We start from the raw sequence: 25,863 nt of genomic DNA on the forward strand, positions 1-25,863 counted from the left end.
AATAGGAGTTTTGGCTACAAGCTGAAGGAACTCGTAGGTGGAGTCCCAAGTTACCTCATCTACTGGCTGGGTTTCAGCTTGAACTGGAATTCAATGAGTTTCTTCAGTTCAGTAGGATTGGAATTCCTTTTGCTAGATAACAGAATGAAACTGTCTTGTTTGCTTTCCCTGTGCTGGGGTCCCTCACTGAGGCAGAGTTGAAGATTTTCTCCTTCAAGCATTTTTAGAATTTTGGGGTCCCTTCTTCAGGGATCAAGTAAAATAATCTACGTAAAAGCACTTTGGAAACTTCAAAGCATAAATGGCCTATTATCATCATATTTGGGGTCTCTAGTTTACTTAAGCAAACAAAAGGTAGATAACCTCCCATTGATGCTCTGCAGTGATTTTTGTGGCCCTTCCTTAGATTAATTTTGATTGTTAAAGGCTAACTTTAGAACCATTTGGAAGAGCTCTATCTAGTCAATACACCAATAAATGGAAATTTAGACCTACACCTAAATTAGAGAGCTAATACTAATGATTTTGCCAGATAGTAGCAAAAGGTGGGACACCATGGGTTCTTAAATTCTTGGTCAAACTAACGAGAAACACAAAACTAGGATTTTTCTTAAGTTTTGACTCAATTGTCTCCTTTTAGGCTGGACTTAATCTGTGCAAAGTGAACAAGCACATAAAATTTCCAGATGTGATAGATTTGGCTCCTTTTTGTACCATAAAGTGTAAGGTAAGTAAAAATGTTCCTTATATTTAAATGATAACTTAGAATACCAATTTTGTTCATGTAAGAATGAATTGTAATTGTGGTTAGGGGAATGGGAGAATTTTAAAGTTAAAAAAACATAAACAAAAACTAAATTTTAAGTGCCAGAAGGCCTGAAACACTTTGGATAGATGTTATTATATAGTTATGAGAGAATATGGAAAAGATTCTGGAAAGGTTCTACGCAGTATAAGAATGCTATTTAAAGCTACAAATGCCTACCTTGCTGAGATTTATAGATCTTTTTCAGAACTTATCTGATCTCATCAGTAATCTGAAATGGCTATTTCTGATTAGCACTCAAATCAGTTTACTGTCTTGACCAGTTTTTAAATAGTATTTACTCAAAAGAGTGGTACTATCTTCCCATGGAGATGGAAGTGCAAATGCTTTGAAGGAAATGCAATTGTTTTGAAATCTTTCAATTCTTACAGAATGTTGCTGAAGGAAATACTAAAGTATTGTATTCCTTATATGGAATTGTGGAACACAGTGGTACTATGAGACGGGGGCATTATACTGCCTATGTGAAGACAAGAACTTCAAATAGTCATCTTTATAATCTTGTTCTTGATGGATCTAGTCCACAAGGTAAATATCTGGGAATATTTATTACTACTTTAAATAGGAAAAATACATCTGTATCTTAATCCTGTTTTAAATTTTCTTCTTGATAGAATTTGAAAATGAATCAACGAAGGGGCAGTGGTTTCATATCAGTGATACACATGTACAAGCTGTGCCTGCAACTAAGGTTCTTAATTCACAAGCTTACCTCCTGTTTTATGAGCGAATTAATCTGAAAAACTAATCTGAAAAAGATTTCCACCCCATGTTTGTTTGGTTTTTAATAAAAAAAAAAGTCAATCATGTTCATATAAATTTGAATATTCCAGAAAAAATCATGTCTCCTGAAATGCTGCAGGGAAAATGCTAAATAGAATCTCAAGTGGCAAATGTTTTGTTTCTGTCTATGGTTGAAAGGAAAAATAAAGATACCATGTACTGGTCTAATAATTTTAAGACTTAGTTTGCTGTGTTGAAACTTGGTTAGCAAAATTTACACTAATTTCATAAACACGTTACTCAAGTGTGATGACTTTTTTGGTACAAACACTGGACAAAGGATTGATAAGCAACCTTATGAAATGTTTCCTGGATACTTACTTTAGCTAGCATAGAGTGGAATAATGGAATTGGTTTTATTTTATAGGTGTTTGAAACTGGTATTTGAAACCAGGGGCTTTCATCTGTCTACTCTCATAACCCCTATCAATCAAAATCAAAATCTTGAGAGGCCTGACCTGGGAAGGAGACAGAAAAAGGAGGTGTCCTGGGGAAGGGGAAAAATTCCTCCAATCCAGACCTAACCATCTCCAGCAAGGACCTCCTTCCAACCATGCCTCTTTCCAAGAGAAAAAAAGCAAATAAAGAAAACTAAGTACAGCCCTCCAGGGTTGGGGGAGGGCCAGACCCCAGGGGAAATTCTTAAAACAGGGATTCTGGCTGGTCTGGCATATTGCTTTTCTCCAACCATTCATTATTACATAGGCACATTATCATCTAAGTGATAAACCTAGCTTCTCTTAAGTTTAAATAATTCATATACCTCAATCAACAAAGTTTTTTTTTTTGAGGGGCCTTACATTCTAAGAGGACCTGGAAAAGAACTTCTAAGGACACAAACTTCAAAGTGGGGATATTGGGAGTTGTTTGCTATTTTAAAAAACCAGTATGTATGAGTCATTTTTCACAGCATCCATACACTTCCAATCTGAAATATGGCAATGGAAAGATTCTTTAACTTGGACAGAGGATACCCTTGGATCTGACATTTAGTCAAGACAAGACAAGCAATTGCTGTAAAATTTCTCTCTAAAATAATCTGGAGATTTCACCTTTGTAAAATAAAGTAATTCTAAACTTAACCCTATGTTTCATCTTTACATTTGTTCGAGTGCCTTAAGATTTAAATTGTCACACAAGAACACTGAAATCCTGGTAAAGCTCACATTTCTGTCATTTTAGTATAGTAGAGTTTGAGACAGTTTTTTTGGAATCAATTTTCTCATCTGTAAATGAAGGAAATTTTATTTCATGTAGAAAAATCCTCAATCCACTGGAAAACTGATATGCATTGCAATTAAAATTGGGAAAACCACCCTCCCAAAAAGAAGCAAATGTGAAACAATATTGGCCATAAAAATTTGATAGCATTTATTTATCATCATGGAATACAAACAGGATCTTTTAACTTGAGATGTTTATAGTTAACCTGTTCAGTCATTTTGATCATCATCCCAATCCTTTTTTCCTGTTGGAGGTTTTGGCCCACCAGCTGGTCGTGCCATGATTATCTTTAAAAAAAAAAAAAAAAGAAAGGTGTAAGAAAGGTGTATAAATATTAAAAAGTGAGCTACTTTGCAAGTTATTTCCTCCCCCCAATTTTGTTACCACAAATCGCTAACCTGACAAGCTTAGTCTTTTTATCCCAGCTTTATTTTGGAATAAAATCTCTATATATGCATCTAAAATTTTATGCTGCTTAGAACATTAACTTTAATCCCATCCACAAAGACATTATAAAAGCCTCATCAGATGAAGTTTTTGTTTACAATTACTTTGTTTACAATTACCTTTACCAAAAATTTCAGATATACTTTTCAACTCTATTCTAGTCTAGGGGGGTGTACACTCCTTATATTCTAAGATACAAAGATATAATTTGAGTATTCTTTTTTCTTAAACTCTCCCATAAAGACGACATTCATTCACTTAAATTAATTAACATATAACCAAATTTAAAAGTTACAGGAAACATTTGTGATCTTTAGAAGGAAAACAATTTAATTTAGAAAATTTAGTTTTTCCAATTATAATTTTACTTTTCCAACACACCTGATCAACTCTGAGTACAGTAACTGCAGCATTAGTAGCCAACTTGATAGCCCAGTATTTTCCAAGATAAGTATCTAGAATGCCAGCTTCCAACATATCCTTTACTGCAGCAGTTTCAGCCTGCCAATAAAACACAAAACTTTTATTTTTCTTTCTAAATACCTATACATTCAAAAGCAAATTATAAGCCACAAAAAAAATTCTTTAAATAATTTTGTCAGAGGGTTTATTTAAAGCGATGAAACCTGGATTCTCATTTAGTGGAACCTATTAAGGAATTAAATGCACCTCAATTTTATATCACTAAAGCTTCATTAGTTGCAGGAATGCTAAAAAAAAAAAGCTTATAACAATCATACACTTAAAAGAAAGTAGGTGTTCTCCAACCTCAATATCTAATCCAACATTTTTGTTTCCTTCTTGATGAACTGCATAAAGTTTAGAGATCACTTCATTAGCCTTAACTCCAGAATTTTCTGCCAATGCCCGGGGAATAGACTCAAATGCTTCTGCAAATTTCTTGATAGCATATTGTTCAAGTCCAGGACACGTCTAAAACAAAATAAAATGTTTTTAATATTTTAATTTTGACCTAAGTTAGAAATGAACAATAGAGAAATTGGCATACCTCTCCATAAGATGTGATTTGTTTGGCCAATTCAATTTCTGTTGCTCCACCTCCAGGCACAAGACGTTTATCCTACAATCAAAATCATACTCAAATTTGTAACAAAACCTTTTATTCCTAAAAAACTTCTTACAGTGCTCTAACATTGAGATATTGTCTAATTAAAGAGAACTTGAAAGCTATTGTGGTGGGAGTATGATTGGAAAAAGGTAGTGGGAAAGAAAAGTATCTTTACTTTAGAAGATTATAGATTTTTAGAAATATCAAGACATACAAAATATCTGTGGATAAAAAAGTTCCCTTAAATCTCACACCAAACAAGTTGTTTTTCACATACCCTTGTGAGAACTTTGAAAGTATTAACACCATCATCTACTGCTCTTTCTATGTCATCCATTAGGTTATCTGTAGAACCTCGAAGTACTATAGTAGAAATGGCACCATCTTCCTTTTCTGTAAGAAATGAAAGGGGGGAGGTATGTTTTACATTCTTGTTTTTAAGGCAAAGAAAAAACACTGTCAACAGAATTATTCTTGAAAAGCATACTTACCATGTTTAAAAACAACCACTTGTGTGTCTCCAACTTCTGATAAATAAACACTGTCACAATGGCCCATTTCTTCAAGTACAGGGGCAGTCTGGAAAAATAATTTAATATAATCAAAGTAATAAAAATATTCCAAACATGAACTTAATTTAACTTGCTTACCAGTCTAGGAAGAGCAATAGCACCAACAGTTTTACATAGTCTTCGGAGATCCCACTTTGAATTCAACCTTTTAAAACAAAAGAAACTTGTAATTCACTGGGTTACTACACACAAAACAGCTGTCATATAGACTGCACGTGTAAATGCAATTTTCTACCACAAATCACCTCTAAAATATTTTGCAATGAAAAATTTTGCCTTATGACAGAATTTTCTGGTGTCCTTCAATTTATACTATTTATTTAAAAATCTTTTAGAGAAGGGGTTTAAAAGACTGATTTTGGAATCAAAAAAAGAATCCACGTTCAAATTCCAGGTCTGGTGTGTACTATCTGTATGACCTCAGATAAATCATAAACTCATTCTTAAATTTCCTTATCCACAAAATGGAGAAGAGGAAGCATGCTGGAATGATGTCCAAGGTATCTTTTAGTTTCCAATCTACATACGTTCCAATGAAAAGAGAACTGTACATATGCTTTCATAGTCAGGACATGCTCATTCTTGAAGGCTTAAAAAAAATTGTGTTCCTCACAAGCAGTATAAATTATTATTCCCTATTTCGCACATAAAAAATTAAAGTAGTGACTTGCCAGAAGCTCAGAAGTACAAAAATAGTTGGGACTCAAGCCCAGGTCCTCTGATTCTTGGTCTAGTGCTCTATTATACCTTCCTAGAACTATTTTTCCTCCTGAGGTTGTCATTCCACAGTAAATAAAAGTAAAATTCAGTGTAAAAGAAAATGAAACTCATGTTCAAAAGGGGCCTTATTTGCTCTATATATGGAAGGGCATACATTCTTCTGTGCATCAAAACCAATGGGAAAGGGGAAATGTATAAACACCAAAGATGAAAATCACAGAATTTCTCAATTCATTATATCAAATTCTGTCTTTAAAGAGGTGCTTAATTGAGTTGCCAAAGCCTATATATACATCAATGAAAATCTAACATTAAGATCTTTGTTCAACAACCATGTCACATATTGAACTCTACCAATAATATTCATGCACTACATAAAGCTGAGGAGATATCGAAACAGAAACAAAAAAAGCTTTTCATGGACTAGCACAGTAGGCCGAAATGAATAGATAAAACTTAACAGGATTAAATGAAAAGTTTTATATAGGTTTAAAAATAAAAGACAGCAGAGATAAGGCTTTACAAATGACTGTCTAAAAAAGATCTGGTCATTTTCAGCATTTATGTGAAATGACCCTGTGATATGGCAGCCAAAAATTTAGTTTTAGGCTAGGCTCCACTAACAGATAAGCTTAGGGCTATGGAAATAGTAGTCCCACTTTTTCTCATGTATTATTTGCTTTCCAAGGGAAAAGATCCTTGTTTGGCTGCAGCTTTACTTCTTTTTGATTCATTTAGATTCAAAGCATAAGATGCAAGCAATTATGCCTTATTTTCATTGATTTTATGAGTAAAGATAAAAAAAAAAACTAAATACTTGCAATTTGACAGGAAACAAATGGCAATCAGTGGGGGAACTGTTTCCAAACCACTAATCTGTGTAAAACCTATCAACATGTTAGAGCAAAGGTCAAAATCAGTATCAAATTAGAAGAATAAAGATAAGAAGATACTGAATGGAATTACTATTCCATTTAAAAAAGCAGAAAAATAATAAAGGACATTAACAAATATCGTCACAGTTTTCTATTAAGGTTAACAAGGAAAACAAATAGTCCCAGAACAGCTTTGATACTTTTTCTTTACCTGTTAAGCAGGGATATACATAAGCCAAAGGCAATTACCACTTTAGCAACCTATGACCTACTGCCTAATACAACTAGCTGCTTATGTTTTATGTAGTCCATGAGCTTGAAAATGTTTAGTTGTTTTTTTTTTTTTTTTTTTTTTGGGGGGGGGGTGAGTTTGGGGAAGTGAAGGTTGGAGGTGGGTGAGTTTGAGGGTTTTTTTTTTAAGTTATTTGATAATATTTATGAGAAAACTTTCCTCAAAAATGTTGTTAATTTGCCACCCATAGGCAGTCAGCTTTCATATTACAGAACCAAGGACAACAAATAATAAACAAAAAATTAAACAGATCTATTAGAATTTCATCATTACTATCAGTTTCAGAATCTTATTTAATCTAAAATCTTTTTAATTGAGACTGGTTTTTAATTAGAATTATGGAGGATTTCCTGTTGACACAGCTAAACAGAAATAGAGTTCCATTTTATATAACTACAAGTCATCTGGAAAATTATAAGGCTTTCCTAAAATTCACTGCTGTTTAAAAGATTGCAATGTAATGTGAAAATTAATTAGTATCGATTATTTCATACAGTAGTCCATTTCTTGTCACATATTCATAAGTGGTACCTATAGGATCACAATTTTTGAATTTTTGTTTTTTGGCAGATTGCCTATTGACAATGAGAAGTAATCTACTGAATCATTCCATAGCTTTAAGAGATACTGCAGATGAATATATGAATATATGAAAAAGCAATACTGCATTAGGACGTGGTAGGAGGCAAAGTATACTAGGAGAGTTCATTCAGCTTTAGGGCAGATAAGAAGGCCTGGAAATTCCAAGGATACAGAAATAAAATGGATGTCAAAGCCCAAAAGTTTGTGTAGTGTGTAATAGTTCAGATGAGTGATCAGAAGACCTTAGGACACAGTGTCAATTTAATGGTATGGGACTGGTGGTCCTCCATCACAATAGGAGAATTAGAATGGGAAATTCCCACCTCATCCAAGAGGTGTGAGCAGCCAGGTTTCTGTTCTGCACCATGGAATGTGTATGTAGACTCATAGTAAGGAAGGTGGACAATTAGTTGGCCCTAAAATGAATAGATCTGGATTACATTTGGGAAACTACATCCCTTTTAAAAATATTCCAACCTTTTTCCTAAGAGAGAATCCCAAATACCACCATTATTCTTCAGATTACACTATATGACACAAATCATGGAGTATTTAAAATTCCAAGTGACTCAAAGGGTATATATATTGGCCACTCATATCACAATGGTTTGTGTCTAAGAAAAACTATTAAACAAAACACCAAGGAAATTCATGATCAGAAAATGGAGTAAAGGGTGTTTATGGAACCAAGTGGGGGATAAGATGACCACCCAAATTATGCTGGTACCCATGGGATTCTTTTTCAGCAGCTTTCAAAAACTGGGAGGAATGGGCTGAAGATCATAAGAAGGGTCCCTGACTTTGAATTTCAGGGGGTCCACAAAGTAAAAGTAATTTTATGATATCAAGAGATTTTAATTTTGAATATAGTAAATATTAATAGATCTAACCCATATAATTAATAAAAATTCATTAGGGAGAGAAGACTCAATTTTTAAGAACATAAAGTGATCGTGAGACTCAAAAGTCTGAAAACCACTATTCTAGAGAGATTTCAAATTTGTTGCATAGATCTCCTATGTAGGATTTACGGAAGGGCACTGACAAGAATCAATGAGTGATTGCTGGTTTCTTCATAAATATTCCAAATATGCTTTTTAAATGAAAGTAATATGCAATTAACCTTTCTTAAAAATATAAAATGGCATTCAATTCTTACCTGACCAACATTATATTGTATTTGTTAGCATAATGAAGAGCCATATCTGCAACTTTGCCACCTGTAACTATTACATTTGCACCAGCATCAGCAATAGCTTTAACTTGTGAATCCATAAGATTTTCTTCTCCTTTGCTAAAATTCATTAGTTCTTCTGCCGTCTTTATCAGTACTGTTCCCTGTCAAGATAAAATTTCATTTAAATTATAAAAATCTTTTTCAACCATTTTCTTTAACAAGTAATTTCTTATTTGTGCATTCTGAAAACACAACTTCTTTTTCTCCTCTGGCTCTGTCATAATACAGGAAAAAAAAAAAAAAAAAAAATTGCACCAAAAAACCCTTTCTGTGTTTCTCAACTCAAACTTCAATCTCAATAAGCTAAATAATTCTTAAATGGGTTTTACAGATTCTCAAGATCACAGAACCCTTAAAACCCCTGTGAGGAAATCCAAGAGTACTGTTGAAACTTTGCAGTATAGAGTGCAAGTATGCAGCCTGGCCCTCTGAGTTTACAGATCTTTTATTAAAATGTACACTGTCATTTTGTATAGCTATATTCTATATTACTGTACACTATTTTTTTTTATTTTTTTAAAAAATAATTATACCTTTTTATTGAAGGAACCCATGCCTGGGTAATTTTTTACAACATCCCTTGCACTCACTTCTGTTCTGACTTTTCCACTCCCTCCCCCAGATAGCAAGCAGTCCTATACATGTTAAATGTCTACTGTACACTATTTTTTTTTTAAACAAATACTTTACTGTATTTAAAGGAAGATAATTTGTGGGCTTTTAAAAATTTGGTTTTGCAAGGCATTTGGGGTTACGTGACTTGCCCAGGGTCACACAGCTAGGAAGTGTTAAATTGTCTGAGGCTAGATTTGAACACAGGTCCTCCTGACTTCAGGGCTGGAGCTCTATCTACTGAACCACCTAGCTGCCCCCACGCTATTCTTTTTCAAGAAATGTTACCCACACAAAACTAACCAAAAATTAAATTATCTGTCATGTTCCCATAAGAAGAGAATTGTTTATTACCATTTTCCTATGTTTTCAAGATTGCAATTTAAACATAATTCTTTTTTTTTTTTTTAACATGGAAGGAAATCATTTACTAAGCATACACTATAAACAAAGAAATTTTCAATTATTTCATTTAATTCCCACAGTAATACTATGATTCTAATTATCCTTATTTTAAAGATAAGAAAACCAGGTCAGAAAGAGATTATTAAGTGACTTGACCAGGGTCACAAAGTTATTAATTGCCTGAGGCAGAATTTGAATCCAGGTTTTCTTGACCTCAGATTGAGTATAAAACCTAACTGCCTCTAAGAATGCAACCCATTTTTTGAAATCAATATTCTGGCTATGACTTTAGAAAGAAAAGTGAATGCACATCTCAACAATCTTTGAGACCATTAATTCCTAAGTTAAAATCTACGTACCTTAGTTTCAGTTATCATGCCATCAAAAGGACAAGAATACACGGCTATTTTAGCATCTTTCACTGAAGTTATATCACCTTCAGTTTCTTTCTTAAAAACCATACCATGCAATACTGAAGAGGAATAGATGCCAGAGCCCTGTGAAAGAAAATAACATCCTGAGAAGGCACATATCTAAATGTATTTTTAATGTTATTCAATTAAAGCCTCTTATTTTCAAAACATGCGTGGATAATTATTCCAACATTAAACATTGTTCCAAATTTTCTCCTACTTTCCCCCCACCTCTTCCCCAGATGGCAAGTAATCCAATATATGTTAAATATTTTAAAATATATATTAAATCCAACATATGTATACATATTTATACAATTATCATGTTGCACAAGAAAAATCAGATCAAAAAGAAACAAAAACAAGAAAGAAAATGAAATTCAAGCAAACAGCAACAAGAAGAGTAAAAATACTATGTTGTGAACCACTCCATTCCCAGTCCTCTCTCTGGATGTAGATAGCTCTCTTCACAAGATAATTGGAACTGGCCTAAAATCATCTCATTGTTGAAGAGTCACGTCCATTAGAATTAATCATCATATAATCTTCTTCTTCTTGTGTACAATGATCTCCTGGGTCTGCTCCTTTCACTTAACATGTTCATGTAACAGTTCATGTAAGTCTCTCCAGGCCTCTCTGAAATCATCCTCCTGATCGTTTTTTTAGAACAATAATATTCCATAACATTCATATACCATAATTTATTCAGTCATTCTCCAATTAATGGGCATCCACTCAGTTTCTAGTTTCTTGCCACTGCAAAAAGGGCTGCCACAAAATTTTTGCACACATGGGTCCCTTTCCCTCCTTTTTAGAACTCTTTGGGATATAAGCTCAGTAGAAACACTGCTGGATCAAAGGATATGCAGTTTGTTAACTTTTGAACATAGTTCCAAATTGCTCTCCAGAATCCGTTCACAATTCTACCAACAGTGTATTTGTGTCCCAATTTTCCCACATCCCCTCCAACATTTGGCATAATCTTTTCTTCTCATTTTAGCCAATCTGAGAGGTGTGTAGTGGTATCCCAGGGCACATTTCCATATGATTAGAAATGTTTTTAATTTCTTCATCTGAAAATTGTCTGTTCACATCTTTTGACCACTAAATGTATTTTTAAAAAATAAATTAACACAAAGAAACATAATTAGCTAAGACTCAAATGAACTAAATAATCAGAATACCTTCCTTCCCAAAACAAAGCAGTTCTATCTAAGGTATTGAATTTGTAAAACTTCAGTATGCTTCAATCAATTTGAATTAAATTGACATGGTACTCTTCTTTTAAAGACACAGATCATAATTCTACTATTACCCAAGAAAGCTACTATTTTAAAGGAAAACAATTTATTATTCCATAGTTAATCTGGTGATAAAAACCGTCTGAATTTAGCTAGTCTAATCCTAAAATATCAGATATAAACACCTGCCCGATCCATACTTTTAAGTCAAATACTTCAATAGAGAAGACGATCCAAAGTTACAATCAATTAATTGGCATGGCCTTTAAGAACCAGGCGTCTATCCCTATATGTGATTAGCATTAGAGAAAAACTCAATGTACAATCAACAAGTACTATTTTATTATAGTGAGTAAAATCTACCAATTTCAACCGCCTTCTGGGTCCGTTTACAAATTCATTTGCTATAGTCTAAACATTACTAAAAATAGTAAATTTTTAAAAACCATGATTTTTAGTGCCTGCATTTTAAAAAATTAATTAAAAATATCAAATTTAGGGTTATCCCCAAATAGAAAGATATAAAATGATCACATTTTGAATTAAAGGCTAGAATTCCTAAAAAGCCAGATGTTAACTCTGAGGTACCACTTCACACTTCTCATATTAGCTAAGATGACCGGAAAAGACTATGATAAATGTTGGGGGGAATGTAGGAAACCTGGGACAATACTACATTGTTGGAAGTATCGTGAAATGATCCAGCCATTCTGGAGAGCAATTTGGAAATATGCTCAAAGGGCTGTAAAACTAGATACCTTATGATTCATCAATGTTACGATTGAGCTTACATCCCAAAGAGATCATAAAAAAGGGAAAAGGACCCACATGTGCAAAAATGTTTGTAGAAACTATTTTTTAGTGGCTAGAAATGGGAAACTGAATGAATGCCCATCAATTGGAGAATGGCAGAATAAGTTATGGTATATGAATGTAATGGAATATTATTGTTCTTTAAGAAACGATCAACAGGATGATTTTGGAGAAGCCTGGAGAGACTTGCAGGAACTGATGCTAAGTAAAGTGAGCAGAACCAAGATAATGTTGTACAGAGTACAAGATTATGCAATGAGGGACTTGTTTCTTTTCAACAATGTAGTGATTTTCAAAGCAATTCCAATAGACTTGTGATGGAAAGAGCTGCCCAAATCCAGAGAACCTTGGAGACTAAATGTGAACTGAATTAAGCATAGTATTTCCACCTTTATTTGTTTTTTTCCTTTTTCATGGCTGTTCCCCTTTCCTGCACAACAAATATGGAAATATGTTTAAAAGAACTGCATATTTAACCTATATCAAATTGCTTGGGCTCTTGGGAAGGATGAACGAGAGGAAGGAGCGAGAAACATTAGGGGCTGTTGTAATTTATTTTTCCAAATACATGTAAAGATAACTTTCATCACAAATTAAAAAACAACCACCACCACCACCACCACCAAATATTAGTAGTAATTAATAAGTAGTAACTGGGACTTGAACAAAGGCATGATGCTAACATAAATCAGTGGTACTCCTACTATGCTATTCAGTTTATTATAATCTCGGGTGAAGAATTTCTAAATAAATCTCAAAATTAATTATATACAGACTATTTTGGTTTTTAAAAAAGTTAAATAAGTTTGATTTTCCAATGTCCAAAGTTAAAGATAAAATTTAACAAAATGTTTTGTTGAAATTAAAATTAAGCAAATGATTTTAATAACTTACCAGAATTTTACATACTCTGATGTTATCAACATTGAAGTGACCGGAATCAGGAAAAATAGATACTGTTGAAGAAATAATATTACCAGTCAAAATCAATCAATCAGTAAGTATTTATTAAGCACCTTATTCTGTACCAGGTATGCTGGAGATATAAGTTCAAAGAATAAAATAATCTTTACAGAGAACTTAAATTCTCAAGAGGAAGATAAGTACATACATATATGAACAAATACAGCATAAAAACAAAATAAATAAAAAATAAAAATAAAATAAAAAAGAAGATTCCTGTTCCTACATCTCCCATCTGACATGCACTCTGACAACTGTCATTTGGTCACAAGGCAACTTGAAGGAGGGAGAATAAGAAAAGACTTCATGCAGAGGATGTGTCTTAAAAGAAGAGCTGCTTCTCTCTGGGGCAGAGACAAGGACGAAATATATTCCAAGTATGAGAGAATGGAGTGAGGGATTTAGCATAAAAGCATGGAGACAGAAGATTAAAGTATTGCCTATGAATTGCAGAGAGAAGGCCAGTTTGGCTAGATCAGAGTGCAGGAAAAAGAATAATATCCAATGAGGCTGAAAAAACAGGTTGAGGCAGATTGTGAAAGAGTTTAAAAGGGGGGTAAAAGATGGGGGCAGAAGGATCTATTATGTTTGATATTAAAGGCAACAGTCACTAGAATTAACTGCCTTATTAGGACAGCCACATGGTCAGCTCTGTGCTTAAGTAAAATTACTTTAATAGCAGTATGTAGGACAGAAAGGAGTGAATGAAGACTTTAAAGAACAGAGAGAACAAATAGGAAGGAAGAATTCCAGAGCTGATGTGAAGGTAGAAAAAGCAACATTTGTAAATTGATTGGATATATGGCATAAAGAAGAGTGAGGATCTTGTCCAGGAGCCAAAGTTAAAAATATGGAAAGGAAGTGGCTGCAGAAAGGTTGGAAAGCCTTAGATGAAAAAAAAGATGATTACATACAGCATCTAAGTTATATCACTGATAACTGCAAAATGCCATCAACATCCAGACTAAGATATGGGTTTATTTCAGATTAAGCATAACTAAAATAAAATAAAATAAAATAGAAATGCCAAGAATTTACAAACAGAATAGAAAAGACCATGAACTAGGAATCCTCCCTCCCCCACTGAGGGAAAATATTCTTGAAATAGCTTCTCTTTATGTGATTTTATTAAGAGGTAATTAACTATACCTCCATAGAGCTTTTTTTTTTTAAATATAAAAAAAACTCTTCTTTTACCATATAGAGAAAGAACACAAGAAGTTGTTTAAAAGAACACAGAGGAATTTTCTGATTAAAACAAGAAAGAAAAGGAATTTAAAACTAATGTTACCTCTACTTTTTAATTCTACTGGCTTAACAGACTGTCTTGACCATGGGTGTCAAACAAGCATCCCAAACCAGATTAAAACTAAGTCACTATACAGCCCCCACAGGGATCCTGATTCAATGATTCCTATTGATACCATACTGGGCTAATAGTATAAAAAGATTTTTACTGCAGTGAAATGCTAACATGAGAGATACATGAGAGAACTAAGACTGAGAAAAAAGAAGATTCCTGTTCCTCTATCTCCCATCTGACATGCACTATGACAATTGTATTCTTTTGGTTTTCCCCCCTTTCAGTTCAAGCACTACACATGCACACACATATGTGCATGCTCACATGTATATTTATTCCACTAATATTTTCAAGTTTCTTGAAATCACCACCTCACTATCAAACCAGACAATAACATATTGAACTTTTGGAGGAAAAGGGCTGTGTGCATTTGTGAAAATTTTACTCACCACATGCTTGGGAAATAAGCTTTGCCAAAAAGACTTCGCTTCCATACTGCTTGCTCATAATGGAAGTCTGAAGCAGAGATGATACTTCATCTACATCGCGAAGATTTTTTGCAGAACAACAAACCAAATCAGGAAGAATTTCATGGGCTTTTCTACAAGCTATTTCATAACCTTCAATGACCTAAAATATAAAAGTAGAATTACTTTTCCAAACAATAAATAAACCTATGATTTTAAATCGTTACTTTGGTTATTTTAATGTTCTAATATGTTGTAGAGTGCTATATCATTCCACAAAATGTCTGTGCTGAAGCCGGAGCAGAAGAATTGTAGATATGAAAATATCTTTGGGAGAAAATACTTTTTTTTTTTTTTTTTTTTTTTTTTTTGGCTGAGACATTTGGGGTTAAGAGACTCGCCCAGGATCACACAGCTAGGAAATATTAAATGTCTTTGAGACTACATTTGAACTCTGATCTTCCTGACTTCAGGGCTAGGAGAAAATATTCTTGAAAGGGCTTCCTTCAGGTATAAGTGTGATTTTACTAAGCATGTCCCAGGAGCTTCGAGAAGATCTGCTACCAAGACAAATGAAAACATCTACTTAGTGATTCTTAAGCCCACAGTAGGAGATAAAACCAAATTCAGATTCTAGATTGAGCAAGGAGAAGGAAACAAGACCAAAACCTGAATCAGATCACCAGTAGATTAAGCAAAAAATCAGGTATGCCTGTAGATTTTTTTGGGGGGTAGGGAGGGAGATGGGAATAAGGAGGGGACTGGGCCATGTAGTCACAAAAAGAGAGGCAATGGCATCTAGACCAGACAAGGTCTGCCCACACCATCCAAAAGGAAGAGAGGGAGTGGAATATAACTCAAGTATCTACTTCCAATCAACAAATTGAGGCTACATTAGTAAACGAAAGACAATGTTCAATAAATAAACACTATGAATTAAATGAACACCAAGAGGCAAACTGAAAAAAAGTCAACAATTCCAAAACGAGTTCAAATACAAGCTTAGAGAAGACTAATGGCTTGACAACAGTACCAGAAAGAAATGTAGAAAAAAAAAATTCAGAGGACAAATTGGAAGACTAAACAGCTTAGAATAAAAGATGAAAAACCTTATAGTCAACAATCTAAAAAACATTAGAACTCAAGCCTCGATGAAACAAAAGTAAATAATAGAACAAAGTCTTAAGATTAAAAGAAATGTATTCATCTACCATTAAAAATAAGTGATCTTGGGGCAACTAGTTGCTATAGTAGATACAGCACCAGCCCTGTAGTCAGGAGGACCTGAGTTCAAATCTAGCCTCAGACACAACACTTCCTGGATGTGACACTGGATAAGTCTCTTATAACCCCAATTGCCTCAGCAAAAAAAATTATACAAATACACACACATATATATATAAAAAGGAAATGAGAAAAGAGATGTTTGACTAAAAAAGGATAATGAAAAGGAGAAAATAAGTCTTCCTTCACTTCTGATTTATTGTAAAAATCCCTGTTTCTCCACTGCAGATAATTCTGATTGTTGGTTTTAGATAGCTATTATTTACTGTTATAAAAGAAAATCCATTACCTTTTGTTTTAAACAAATTATTATCTTATTAAAAGATTTTTCTACATCTATTGATAACATGATTTTTTATTGTTATTAAATCATGTTTACAATTTTTCTAATATTAAAGTAATCTTCTTCTTATAACTACAACCGTATCAAAATTTGTAATATTAATATTTATTTCTTCTGTGCTAAAGATTTTTGCATTCATATTCACTGACAAGATTTTTCTCTAATCTTATTTTTTTCTTCCATCTAAATGATGTGGGATTATCATCACCATAATGATTTAAAAATGCAAAAAAATTACATTCTTGGATTATCTTTCATGATTCTTACAAATAGTTTATAAAAATTGGAGATATATACCCAATGTATTTTATTCAACCAAGTATTTATTAAGTGCCTACTCTGTGAAAGATAAGTAGAGTAGTACAGAGAGATCCTTACTTGCCGGAAGCTTAAATTTCATGGGACATACAAAATGAGTAAATACATATATACCCAAAATAGTTTGGGAGGGGAAGGCACTAAGTAATTTGGGGAGGGAGGTTAAGCAAACAAACACTTAATGCAGGAGCTGGAGCTGGGGGGGGAAAGGCTAACTTTTCAGATATCGGGGAAAAGATATTAAGGAGTTCTGAGATAAACAGAATGGGTGAAGAGGGAGTAGTTCATACTTAATGCTTCCTGGTTGTTTTTTCCTTTTTCAGTTAGAGATATAAAAGACCATAACCGAGGGCAAGCAGAGTAAATAGTGGTTTAGGATCTTATGGAAGAAAAAGATTTGTAATAGTTTCTATGGGGAATGAAATAGGGAATCTTTCAAGACTCATTATTCAAGAAAAACTGAAAAGCAGGTGGGCAGAAATTAGGTTTAAACCATATCCCAGTATATACCACAATATTTTCCAGATGTAAAAGATTACATCAAGAACATATTAGAGATATAAGGAAGAAGATTATCTTTCCCTACTAAGGATAGGGGAAGAATCTTTGATCAAAGAATAGATAAAATTGGAAAATTCTGATTACATAAATTTGAAAGGCTTTTGTATAAACAAAATCAGTGAAACCAGAATTTTGCTGCATTTAATTATCAGATAAAGGTAGAAGTTGTGAAGAAAAAGAATCATTCTCCTATAGTCAAAGAAAATTAATAATTATTTTTGTTTTTCTTTTGGGGGGAGGCAATTGGGGTTAAGTGGCTTGTCCTGGGTCACACAGCTATCTGAGCTAATCTGAGGCAGGGTTAGAACTCAGATCCTCCTGAATCCAGGGCCAGTACTCTATCCACTGCATCATCTAGCTGCCCCAATAAATAGTTCTTAAAAGAAAAAATACTCCAAGTCATTAACAATAAAAGTACATTAAAAAAACAACATGAATTTCATCACATACCTATCAATTAGTAATGATTAAAAAAAAAAAATGAAAAAGACAATTGTCAAAGTCTACGGGAAGATAAACATGCTGATGTATTCGATACTAGTGAATCTGTGAATCGGTCCAAACATTCTGGAAAACAATTTTTAATTATACCCCAAAGTCACTAAATTCTATTTGCTCTTTGACCCAGCAAATACCACCACTAGGGCTTGTACTCGAGAGATAAAGAATGTTACAATTACAAAATACAAAAAATTTGTAACAGCACTTTTTGTTGTAACAAAGAACTAGAAACACAGTAGGTGCTCACAAATTGGGGAAACCATTAATAATAATGGTTTATGAAATGAAATGGAATAGAATACAACTGATGAAAGGAATGGATTCAGAAAAACTTGTGAAGACCTGTAAAAACAGCTAGATTAAGTAAGCAGAACCAGAAGAATGATCTACAGTAATTTATAATGAGTACAACATAAATGATAAATTTTTAAGACTAAACAACTCTGTCAATGAAACAAACATTCACAACTCTGAAAGACTGATGATGAAGCCTATTTCCCACCACCTGGAAAAGTGGGTACAGAGAGACACACATTTTCAGGTATGATTAATATAACACAAATTTATTTAGCTTGACATATTTATTACAGGGAAATATTGTGGAAAGTAGTGATAGTGATGCCAAAAACCCAACCCAACCCAACCCAACCCCAAACCAAAAACCAAAAAACAAAAACAGGACATCAACGAAAAACACAAAAATATATAGACAAGAGCAGAAGGCAGTTCAGAAGTAAACATATAGTAAGGACAATCCCTAATGCTATATGTTCAACTTAATGGACACTTTAAATACAATGTAGATTCAGTGTCATAAGCAAATCTTTCTGATCTTTATGGAAACAACATTTTTTGTTGATGAATAAGTTCCTAATTAAAAAAAAAAAAATCAACAACAGAACAGTAACATACAAAAAATCAGAAGTTTCATTTATGGCCTATACTGCATTAAAACTAATTACAAATAATATATATTAAGGCCTCATCAAAATGAAAGAGGAAATGATTTAAAAGTATAGACAGATGTTTAATAATCTTGTTTTTAATTACATTTCAAATGAGAACAAATTACAAAATGAAATACTTGCCTCTGAAACAGATAATCCAATTCTTAGCAGTTCTTCAGCTAACTCTAGAAGGGCTCCAGCAAACACAAGGACAAAATTTGTGCCATCCCCAACCTCTTGCTCTTGCATGTGAGAAGCCATCACAATCATTTTTGCAGCAGGATGCTGCACCTATTGAGGGATACAAATTTTAATTGAAAAAATTCAAATTTTTTCTTTGAAACTGCCTAAAATTTAGCAAAACTTCCAAAATGTGTAACTTAGCTATACATCGGGGGGTGGGGGTGGGGGGGGGGGGAGGCGCACATTTCATTGAAGTTATTATATTAATTAGACCAAGGTTGAATATTTAATTCCTAACACAGACAAGATAATTGTTTGGGAAAAAAAAATAACCAATTCATCATTACTACTGAAAACTATGTAACAGAGCAAAGCTGTTCAAGAAAAACACTGACAGGAATGACAAGACATAAAAAATTCAAGGATTTTTAAAATTTAAAAAAAAAAAAGGGGGGGGGGTCCACATACTAAGGGAAAAGGCCTTATACAAATTATATCCTTAAGTCCAAGCATATCTATTACACAACAGAAGAATCATTTATGTTCAGAATGATAACCCTAAGACATAAAGAAGAAAAAGTCCAAATTATGAACACAAGGTCAGGAAAACTTTGAATTTGAAAAGATTTCTCAAAAAATGCTCAAAATAAATGCTAGTTCTTAAAGAGGTGACCAGTTATTTAGAAAATTCCAAATCTAAAACACATCATTCTCTGGAAATGCTAGCTAAATGAAGTATTGCTTTACTGTTATTACTGGAACAAAACTTTATGGTAACATTTGTTACCATACAAATGAGCCAAGACAGATGAAAAACAAAAAATCTCAGTCCTGCTTTGCAATGTCAAAATTGGCTTGGCTTTTTTTTTTCATTAATGTTACTACACTAACCAGTTCTGGAAGCATGAAGGTAGCATGTTTCTGTACTTTTATATCTACCATGTCCCTATAAAGCTTAAATCAAAATGCTATGAGCCTTAACATTTCATGAACAGCTCCTGGAATGTATGTCATCCCTTCTTTCACAAATCCTATCATCATTTCTAAGGCCCTTTAAGTCATATACTTTTCTTATCATATATATATATATATACATATGATATGTTTTGTCACATCTTGTCCATACATGTTGATAATGGGCGACAACTTACATTGTCTATGTTATTGTCTATATCACTCTTTGAATCATGTGCTGTGTTAATTCTTCTTCAGAGATCATGGTTTAATCAGAAGAAGATTTGCTGGTTTTAAAACAGAAGTTGTGTGTCAAAAAATAGTTTGAGACTTTTGAAAGTGTTGTATATTTCCCCAACTGCAATCCATTGCTCTCTTTTTATTCAATTCTGCTTCCAGCTCACTGCCAGGCAGTGCCTATCTAATACACATACTTAATGTACTAATCCAAAGAATTGCCCACTGAATGTCATAATCTGGCTAATATACATTCATTTCTATTTACAAGAAATTTCATACATTTTAACCCAATGAATTATTTATAGTCTAAATATTAATTTCCAGTGTATTTAACTAGCAAAATAGAAAAAAAATATATATATATATATAAAAACAGCAATGGATTTCAGGAAATCCCTGTAATTTTATAATTTGCTGAAATAAATTCCTAAAATCTATCTTTCTTTCTGCGTACTACATTCATTGAAAATCCTCCATAATAAAAATCTGAAGTAAATGATATTTCTTGAATATGACAAGTTTTTATTATTCTACCAAAAAAATCCTTATTTACTTACTTCTAGCTCTCTTAAAATAGTAGCTGCATCATTTGTCACAAACAGCTTCTCCAGATGATTGATAACCATTTTGTTCATTCCTAAAAATAACATAGCAACTCTTATTTCTATATCCCCTTAAGGCAACAATCTAAAACACCCCCCACAAGTACTGTCTTCCCGTTACTCGTAATTTAATTTCGTTAAAAATTTTTTTTTTTTTTACTCTTTATACAACTTCACATGATCCTAAAACCTTTGAAGGCTAATTTATTCCATACCTCTTGTATAAAACCTTCTGGGTCAACCATAAGTAAAAGTGACCTCTCCCACCTCTGTAGGAATTCCTAGAATTTGTGGCCTTCAAAGCACTTCAGAGAATGCCAAACCTAACCATTTCATTTCAGAGATGAGGAAATTGAAGCCTAGAGATAGAATGATTTGCCCCAAAAATCACACATTTAGTGTAATTGCAGGGGTTGAGGATGGGTGAGAAATAACATCTCTTAAATTCACAATCTTTCCATTACAGAAAATTGTGGAATGGAATCTTTGAAGGCAAAGATTCTGTCTCACTTGCTTTTCTATCTTCTTAGCTTGCATAACAAAAAAATAAGATCAAAAGTTATTAAAAATATTCTTAATTAGTGACATTGATCTCTGCTCTTTCAATTCTAGATTCCTAGCCCAAGGTAGGTAAGACACTTATATAGTGTCTTAAAATTTCTAAATTACTTTTTCCAGAGCTACAGATTTATCAGAAATGTCTAATTTCAAATAACTGTAAAGTAAATCTTACAACAATAGGCAATAATTATTAGTAACTCATATGATAAGATTTAGAATTACCATTTGGTCCATATGCTGTACGGGTAGTCTGGGCAAGCTCCTTACATGCTTGTATATTCCTATACACAGCTTCCTCTAATCCTGAAAAATGCTTAAAAGAAAAAAGTCAAAATTTTACAGCTGATAAGTGTAATCTTTAAGACAGGAATTTGTGAAATATAAAGTATATCTTATTCATTTTTATGCAACATCCCCTTTCCCTACCCCTTCCCTCCCATCTGTCAAATCCTTCAGGAGCACCAGGAACACAAGAGATACCGATTTTTTAGAATTATAGATCAGTTTAGACATCAAAAAATGCTGCTCTTTCTCAAAAGGCAGTGAAATATTAATTGTTAATTTGTCATATTTCAATTTCAAAGGTATTGTGAGATCCAAAATCTTCCCTTTATGATGATTCTCAACTCTTATCACAAGATTTGGAGGAAATTCAGATTTTGTTTCAGACTACAGGGACATTCTATGTAAGAGATACAATTTTTGAATGATATGGAATGCCAACTTTGTCATTAACACATCTGCTTCTCCAAACTACTGGGCTTCTAATAAGTTCTTTGGGATGAGAACTGTTCTAGAATCCGTTGTATATACTAATAGCCTCACAATATGAAAAACATCATTATCTTACTTTATTTTGACAACTATCCTGTGAGATAGATACTAAAAGTAATAATGTTATAGATTACCTTATTACATACAAGAAAATGACTCTCCAAGAATTCTAGTTACTTCAATGTAAGGAATTCCTATTTATCCAGATTGTGACCCTGAGGAAGTTCCTTAATCTCTCATAGTCTCGATCAATTCTCTAAATTTCTTTATTGCAAGGCAGGTGCCAAACCCAGTCAAGGCCTAGCACCAAAGTGTTCTTAATTCTGAAGATAGTCAATGTTCTCTATTCACTATAATAGTTTGCATATTGCCCCTAATAATAGGTACGATGGAGTGATATACTGTTTTTTTTTTATCGTAATTATGACCATAATTTACAGAGACAAATTTCTTAAGTTTCTATTAGGAAGACAGTTTTCAAACAAGCAACTGGAATGTATTGTACATCTCCATGCTACTTGCAAGACTCTAGACTCCTCAAACCATTTAGCCTCTGTTTTTTAATCACCATTCAAAACCTCAACTTTTTCAAAATATTCTTTTGCTCTGCAGGTGAAATTACATATCCAGATATGTAATTCAGCATTAGCAAGCTTAGTCAGTTAAAACGATAAAAATGAGAGAGCACATTATAACGTTACCATAAAAAAAAAAAAAAAAAAAACAACTCTTACCAAAACTGGAACACAAGGTTTTTTGCAAGGATTAATGTTGAAAAATTATCCATGCACATGTTTTGAAAATAAAAAATCTCTTACCTATATCCCTGAAATTACATTTAAGACCTGGCCTTGGGAACATGATCACAATCTGACTAATTCTAATCTTCTGGGAGAAAGAAAAGTAAAAACCACAAATTTAAATAAATTTAGAATTAGGCAAGACTTTGATTTAAGTCTCGAGTAAGACATCTTATGAGGTAAAACCATGGAAAAGTCCGAGCCTCAGTTTTTTTAAACAAACAAAAAAATAGGGATGATGACAAAACTTGTACCAATATCATAGCGTTGTTAAGAGAATAAATCATTAAATACTAGCAGACCTAAAAGCTATGAAAATCAGAGCACTTTTCAGGATCATAGATCTATAGTTGGAAGGAACATCAGGGACCACCTATTTATAACACTTTCATTTTAAAAATCATTAAATGGAAGACAAGTTCACACGTATTAAACACCAGAGGAGGGATTTATATCCTGGTCCCTAATTGCGCAGACAGCGCTCTATCCACTGTGCCATGCATCCCATGGTATCTCCATTCAACACAATCCTTGAAAGGAAGGAAACCTGCTCCCATGAACCCCCCAATAGAGTTTTCTTTTTCTCTCATACACTTATTGGTGTTAATACAGGATCTCGGTTAATAGGTGTAGAAGCCCTTTAAGACTATAAGCCCCTTGACAATAACGTAACCATTTAAAAAAAAATCTGCAGACGAAGCTGTTAGTACAGTAGGTGCGTAAGTTAAAGGCCGCTTCTTTCCCCCATAATTCCATGCCTACATGCACAACGTCCCTTCCTAAACGGTCTCAGCAGGGAAATGAACTCGCTTAGGGCCAGGGTGATTTGTTTCATGAGATTTAAGGGCCAAGAGCTAACGCGTGTCCCAGGGTGGCGGCCCCGGAACACGTGATCACGTTCCGGGGCGCCGCAGCGCCCTTTTCAGTCGGAGTCGCGCGCCCCAGCCTCGGGGATCGCGGCGCATGGGTCGCTCCGGTCTCCGCCCCTCACTTCTGGAACCTTCTCCTTTCTAGCGGCCCGGCCTGGAGGACGGCCCACCCACGTTAGCTCGCCTGGTTTTTTTTACCCTTTCTCCACAGTCGCCCGTACCAAGCCGGCATTCCCCCCGACCGATCCCCTCTCATTCGCTTACTTTAGCTCCTTCTTTCAGCATCTGGGCGAAGCCCGGGGGCTTGGGAACGTGGAGAGCCATAGCTAGATGGTAACTATGGATCACAACGCACAAGGAACCGAACAAACCGGAGAGAAAGCACGCACTGCCCGCTGGGAAGCCTGCGCGCGCAGCGCCCCACGCCCCTTCCCTGCAAGCTCCTCACTTCCTTTCCCTCCTTCCACCGTTTCCCCCTCCCCTCCTGTAGGCGGCTCCAGCTAGCCCAGCCCACGTGCTAGGGTTCTGGGCGTGGCCGGCGCGGTCTCTCCTGGAGGAAGACGCCCCGGAGCCGGCCGAGCTTCGCGTGTCCTCCCCCTTGGGGTCTGGCGGCCTTCGTAGCCTCCCCCACCCTCTGGAGTGGGGGCCGTCAGTCACCGGCCGCAGATACGGCTCCTTGTATCCCAGAGTTGTACCCCAGCATCCTTCTCTCGCGCCATACTCTCGGTGATATTACCAGCTGCCCTTGATTTTAAAACAGCTCCATACTCGGGCCTCCATCCCACAGGCTGCGCCGCAGACTCTACAGCTAAAACGGACCTCGCGATCTTTCCCTTTCACCCCACTTATATACCCATTTTTGTGGAAGATGTCACCCCGGCCCGAAACCTCTGCAATCTGACCAACCCAGTGGTCAGATCTCGGCTTCTCTCCCGCCCGGCCCATCTCTTTGGCCCAGACTGCTGCCGCTGACCCGTCTCTCTCCATTCCCATCCCTTATTACATACGCCGCCTAAATAATCTTTCCCAAAGTGCTGCGATAAACCTTGACACTCCCCTGGTCAGTAAACGAAAGGACATCCCTAACCCTCTTACTTGAAGGATCAATCTGCATAATAATAGCATTTATATAACGTTTAAAATTTGCTAAGTATTTAAATATGAATTAGAAAAGCCCTGAAAGATAGATACGATTATTATCCTCGTTTTATAGATGAGGAAACTTGCCTGAAAGGTTACAGTGACTTGCTCAAGATGGGTCACTCCGATCTTCCTGACTTGAAGTCTGGCAGTCTTATCATCTAGCGCTTAAAGCCCTTTACAATCTGTCTCTAATCTACTTTTCCAGGTTCCTCTTCACCTACACTGAATACTTTAGCCAAACTGACCTTTATAATGTTCCTCATACAGGACAGTCTTCCCAATAACTATGCCAGTTGTACCCTAAATCAATTCCCTTCCTAATCTCTGCCTTTTAAATTCTTAGGTTTACAACAGGATGATTTCAGAAAGGCCTGGAGAGACTTACACGAACTGATGCTGAGTGAAATGAGCAGGACCAGGCGATCATTATATACTTCAACAACAATACTAGATGATGACCAGTTCTGATGGACCTGGCCATCCTCAGCAACGAGATCAACCAAATCATTTCTAATGGAGCAGTAATGAACTGAACCAGCTACGCCAGAGAAAGAACTCTGGGAGATGACTAAAAACCATTACATTGAATTCCCAATCCCTATATTTATGCACACCTGCATTTTTGATTTCCTTCACAGGCTAATTGTACAATATTTCAGAGTCTGATTCTTTTTGTACAGCAAAATAACGTTTTGGTCATCTATACTTATTGTGTATCTAATTTATATTTTAATGTATTTAACATCTACTGGTCATCCTGCCATCTAGGGGAGGGGGTGGGGGGGTAAGAGGTGAAAAATTGGAACAAGAGGTTTGGCAATTGTTAATGCTGTAAAGTTACCCATACATATATCCTGTAAATAAAAGGCTATTAAATAAAAAAAAAATATGCAAAAAAAAAAATTCTTAGGTTTATCAAATGCCACTTTCCATATGAGG

General features: G+C 34.6%; 2 protein-coding genes across 9 annotated transcripts in view; one reads left to right on the forward strand and one right to left on the reverse strand.

Annotated features, from left to right (window-relative positions):
- Positions 1 to 1,780, forward strand: part of USP16 (ubiquitin specific peptidase 16) — a 67,375-nt gene extending 65,595 nt beyond the window's left edge. For all 8 annotated transcript variants that reach the window (XM_031959252.1, XM_031959253.1, XM_031959255.1 and 5 more), the window contains 3 exons: positions 641 to 727; positions 1,198 to 1,354; positions 1,441 to 1,780. In XM_031959252.1, coding sequence (XP_031815112.1) covers positions 641 to 727; positions 1,198 to 1,354; positions 1,441 to 1,574 — 378 coding nt within the window. In that variant the 3' untranslated portion in view covers positions 1,575 to 1,780. The remainder of the gene's footprint in view (positions 1 to 640; positions 728 to 1,197; positions 1,355 to 1,440) is intronic.
- A 1,176-nt stretch (positions 1,781 to 2,956) lies between these two features.
- On the reverse strand, positions 2,957 to 24,215 carry CCT8 (chaperonin containing TCP1 subunit 8). Its single transcript, XM_031959260.1, has 15 exons — positions 24,046 to 24,215; positions 21,561 to 21,651; positions 20,733 to 20,812; positions 18,940 to 19,089; positions 14,827 to 15,007; positions 13,006 to 13,067; positions 10,004 to 10,141; positions 8,550 to 8,728; positions 5,000 to 5,066; positions 4,841 to 4,928; positions 4,627 to 4,742; positions 4,290 to 4,361; positions 4,049 to 4,213; positions 3,662 to 3,781; positions 2,957 to 3,120 (listed from the first exon to the last, which is right to left on the reverse strand). Exons 1-15 carry the CDS (start codon positions 24,103 to 24,105, stop codon positions 3,043 to 3,045), a joined length of 1,647 nt encoding a protein of 548 aa, XP_031815120.1. The 5' UTR covers positions 24,106 to 24,215; the 3' UTR covers positions 2,957 to 3,042.
- Between the last annotated feature and the right edge of the window lie 1,648 nt (positions 24,216 to 25,863).

The sequence above is a fragment of the Sarcophilus harrisii genome, chromosome 3 (genome assembly GCF_902635505.1).
Source record: "Sarcophilus harrisii chromosome 3, mSarHar1.11, whole genome shotgun sequence".
Taxonomy (NCBI): domain Eukaryota; kingdom Metazoa; phylum Chordata; class Mammalia; order Dasyuromorphia; family Dasyuridae; genus Sarcophilus; species Sarcophilus harrisii.

Coding starts and splice junctions, on each gene's coding strand:
- CCT8 (XM_031959260.1), bottom strand. CDS start 24,105: ATGGCTCTCCACGTTCCCAAGCCCCCGGGCTTCGCCCAGATGCTGAAA. Junction 4,929..4,999: donor CTATTGCTCTTCCTAGACTG/GTAAGCAAGTTA, acceptor TTATTTTTCCAG/ACTGCCCCTGTACTTGAAGA. Junction 3,782..4,048: donor ATGTTGGATTAGATATTGAG/GTTGGAGAACAC, acceptor TTTTATTGGCAG/GCTGAAACTGCTGCAGTAAA.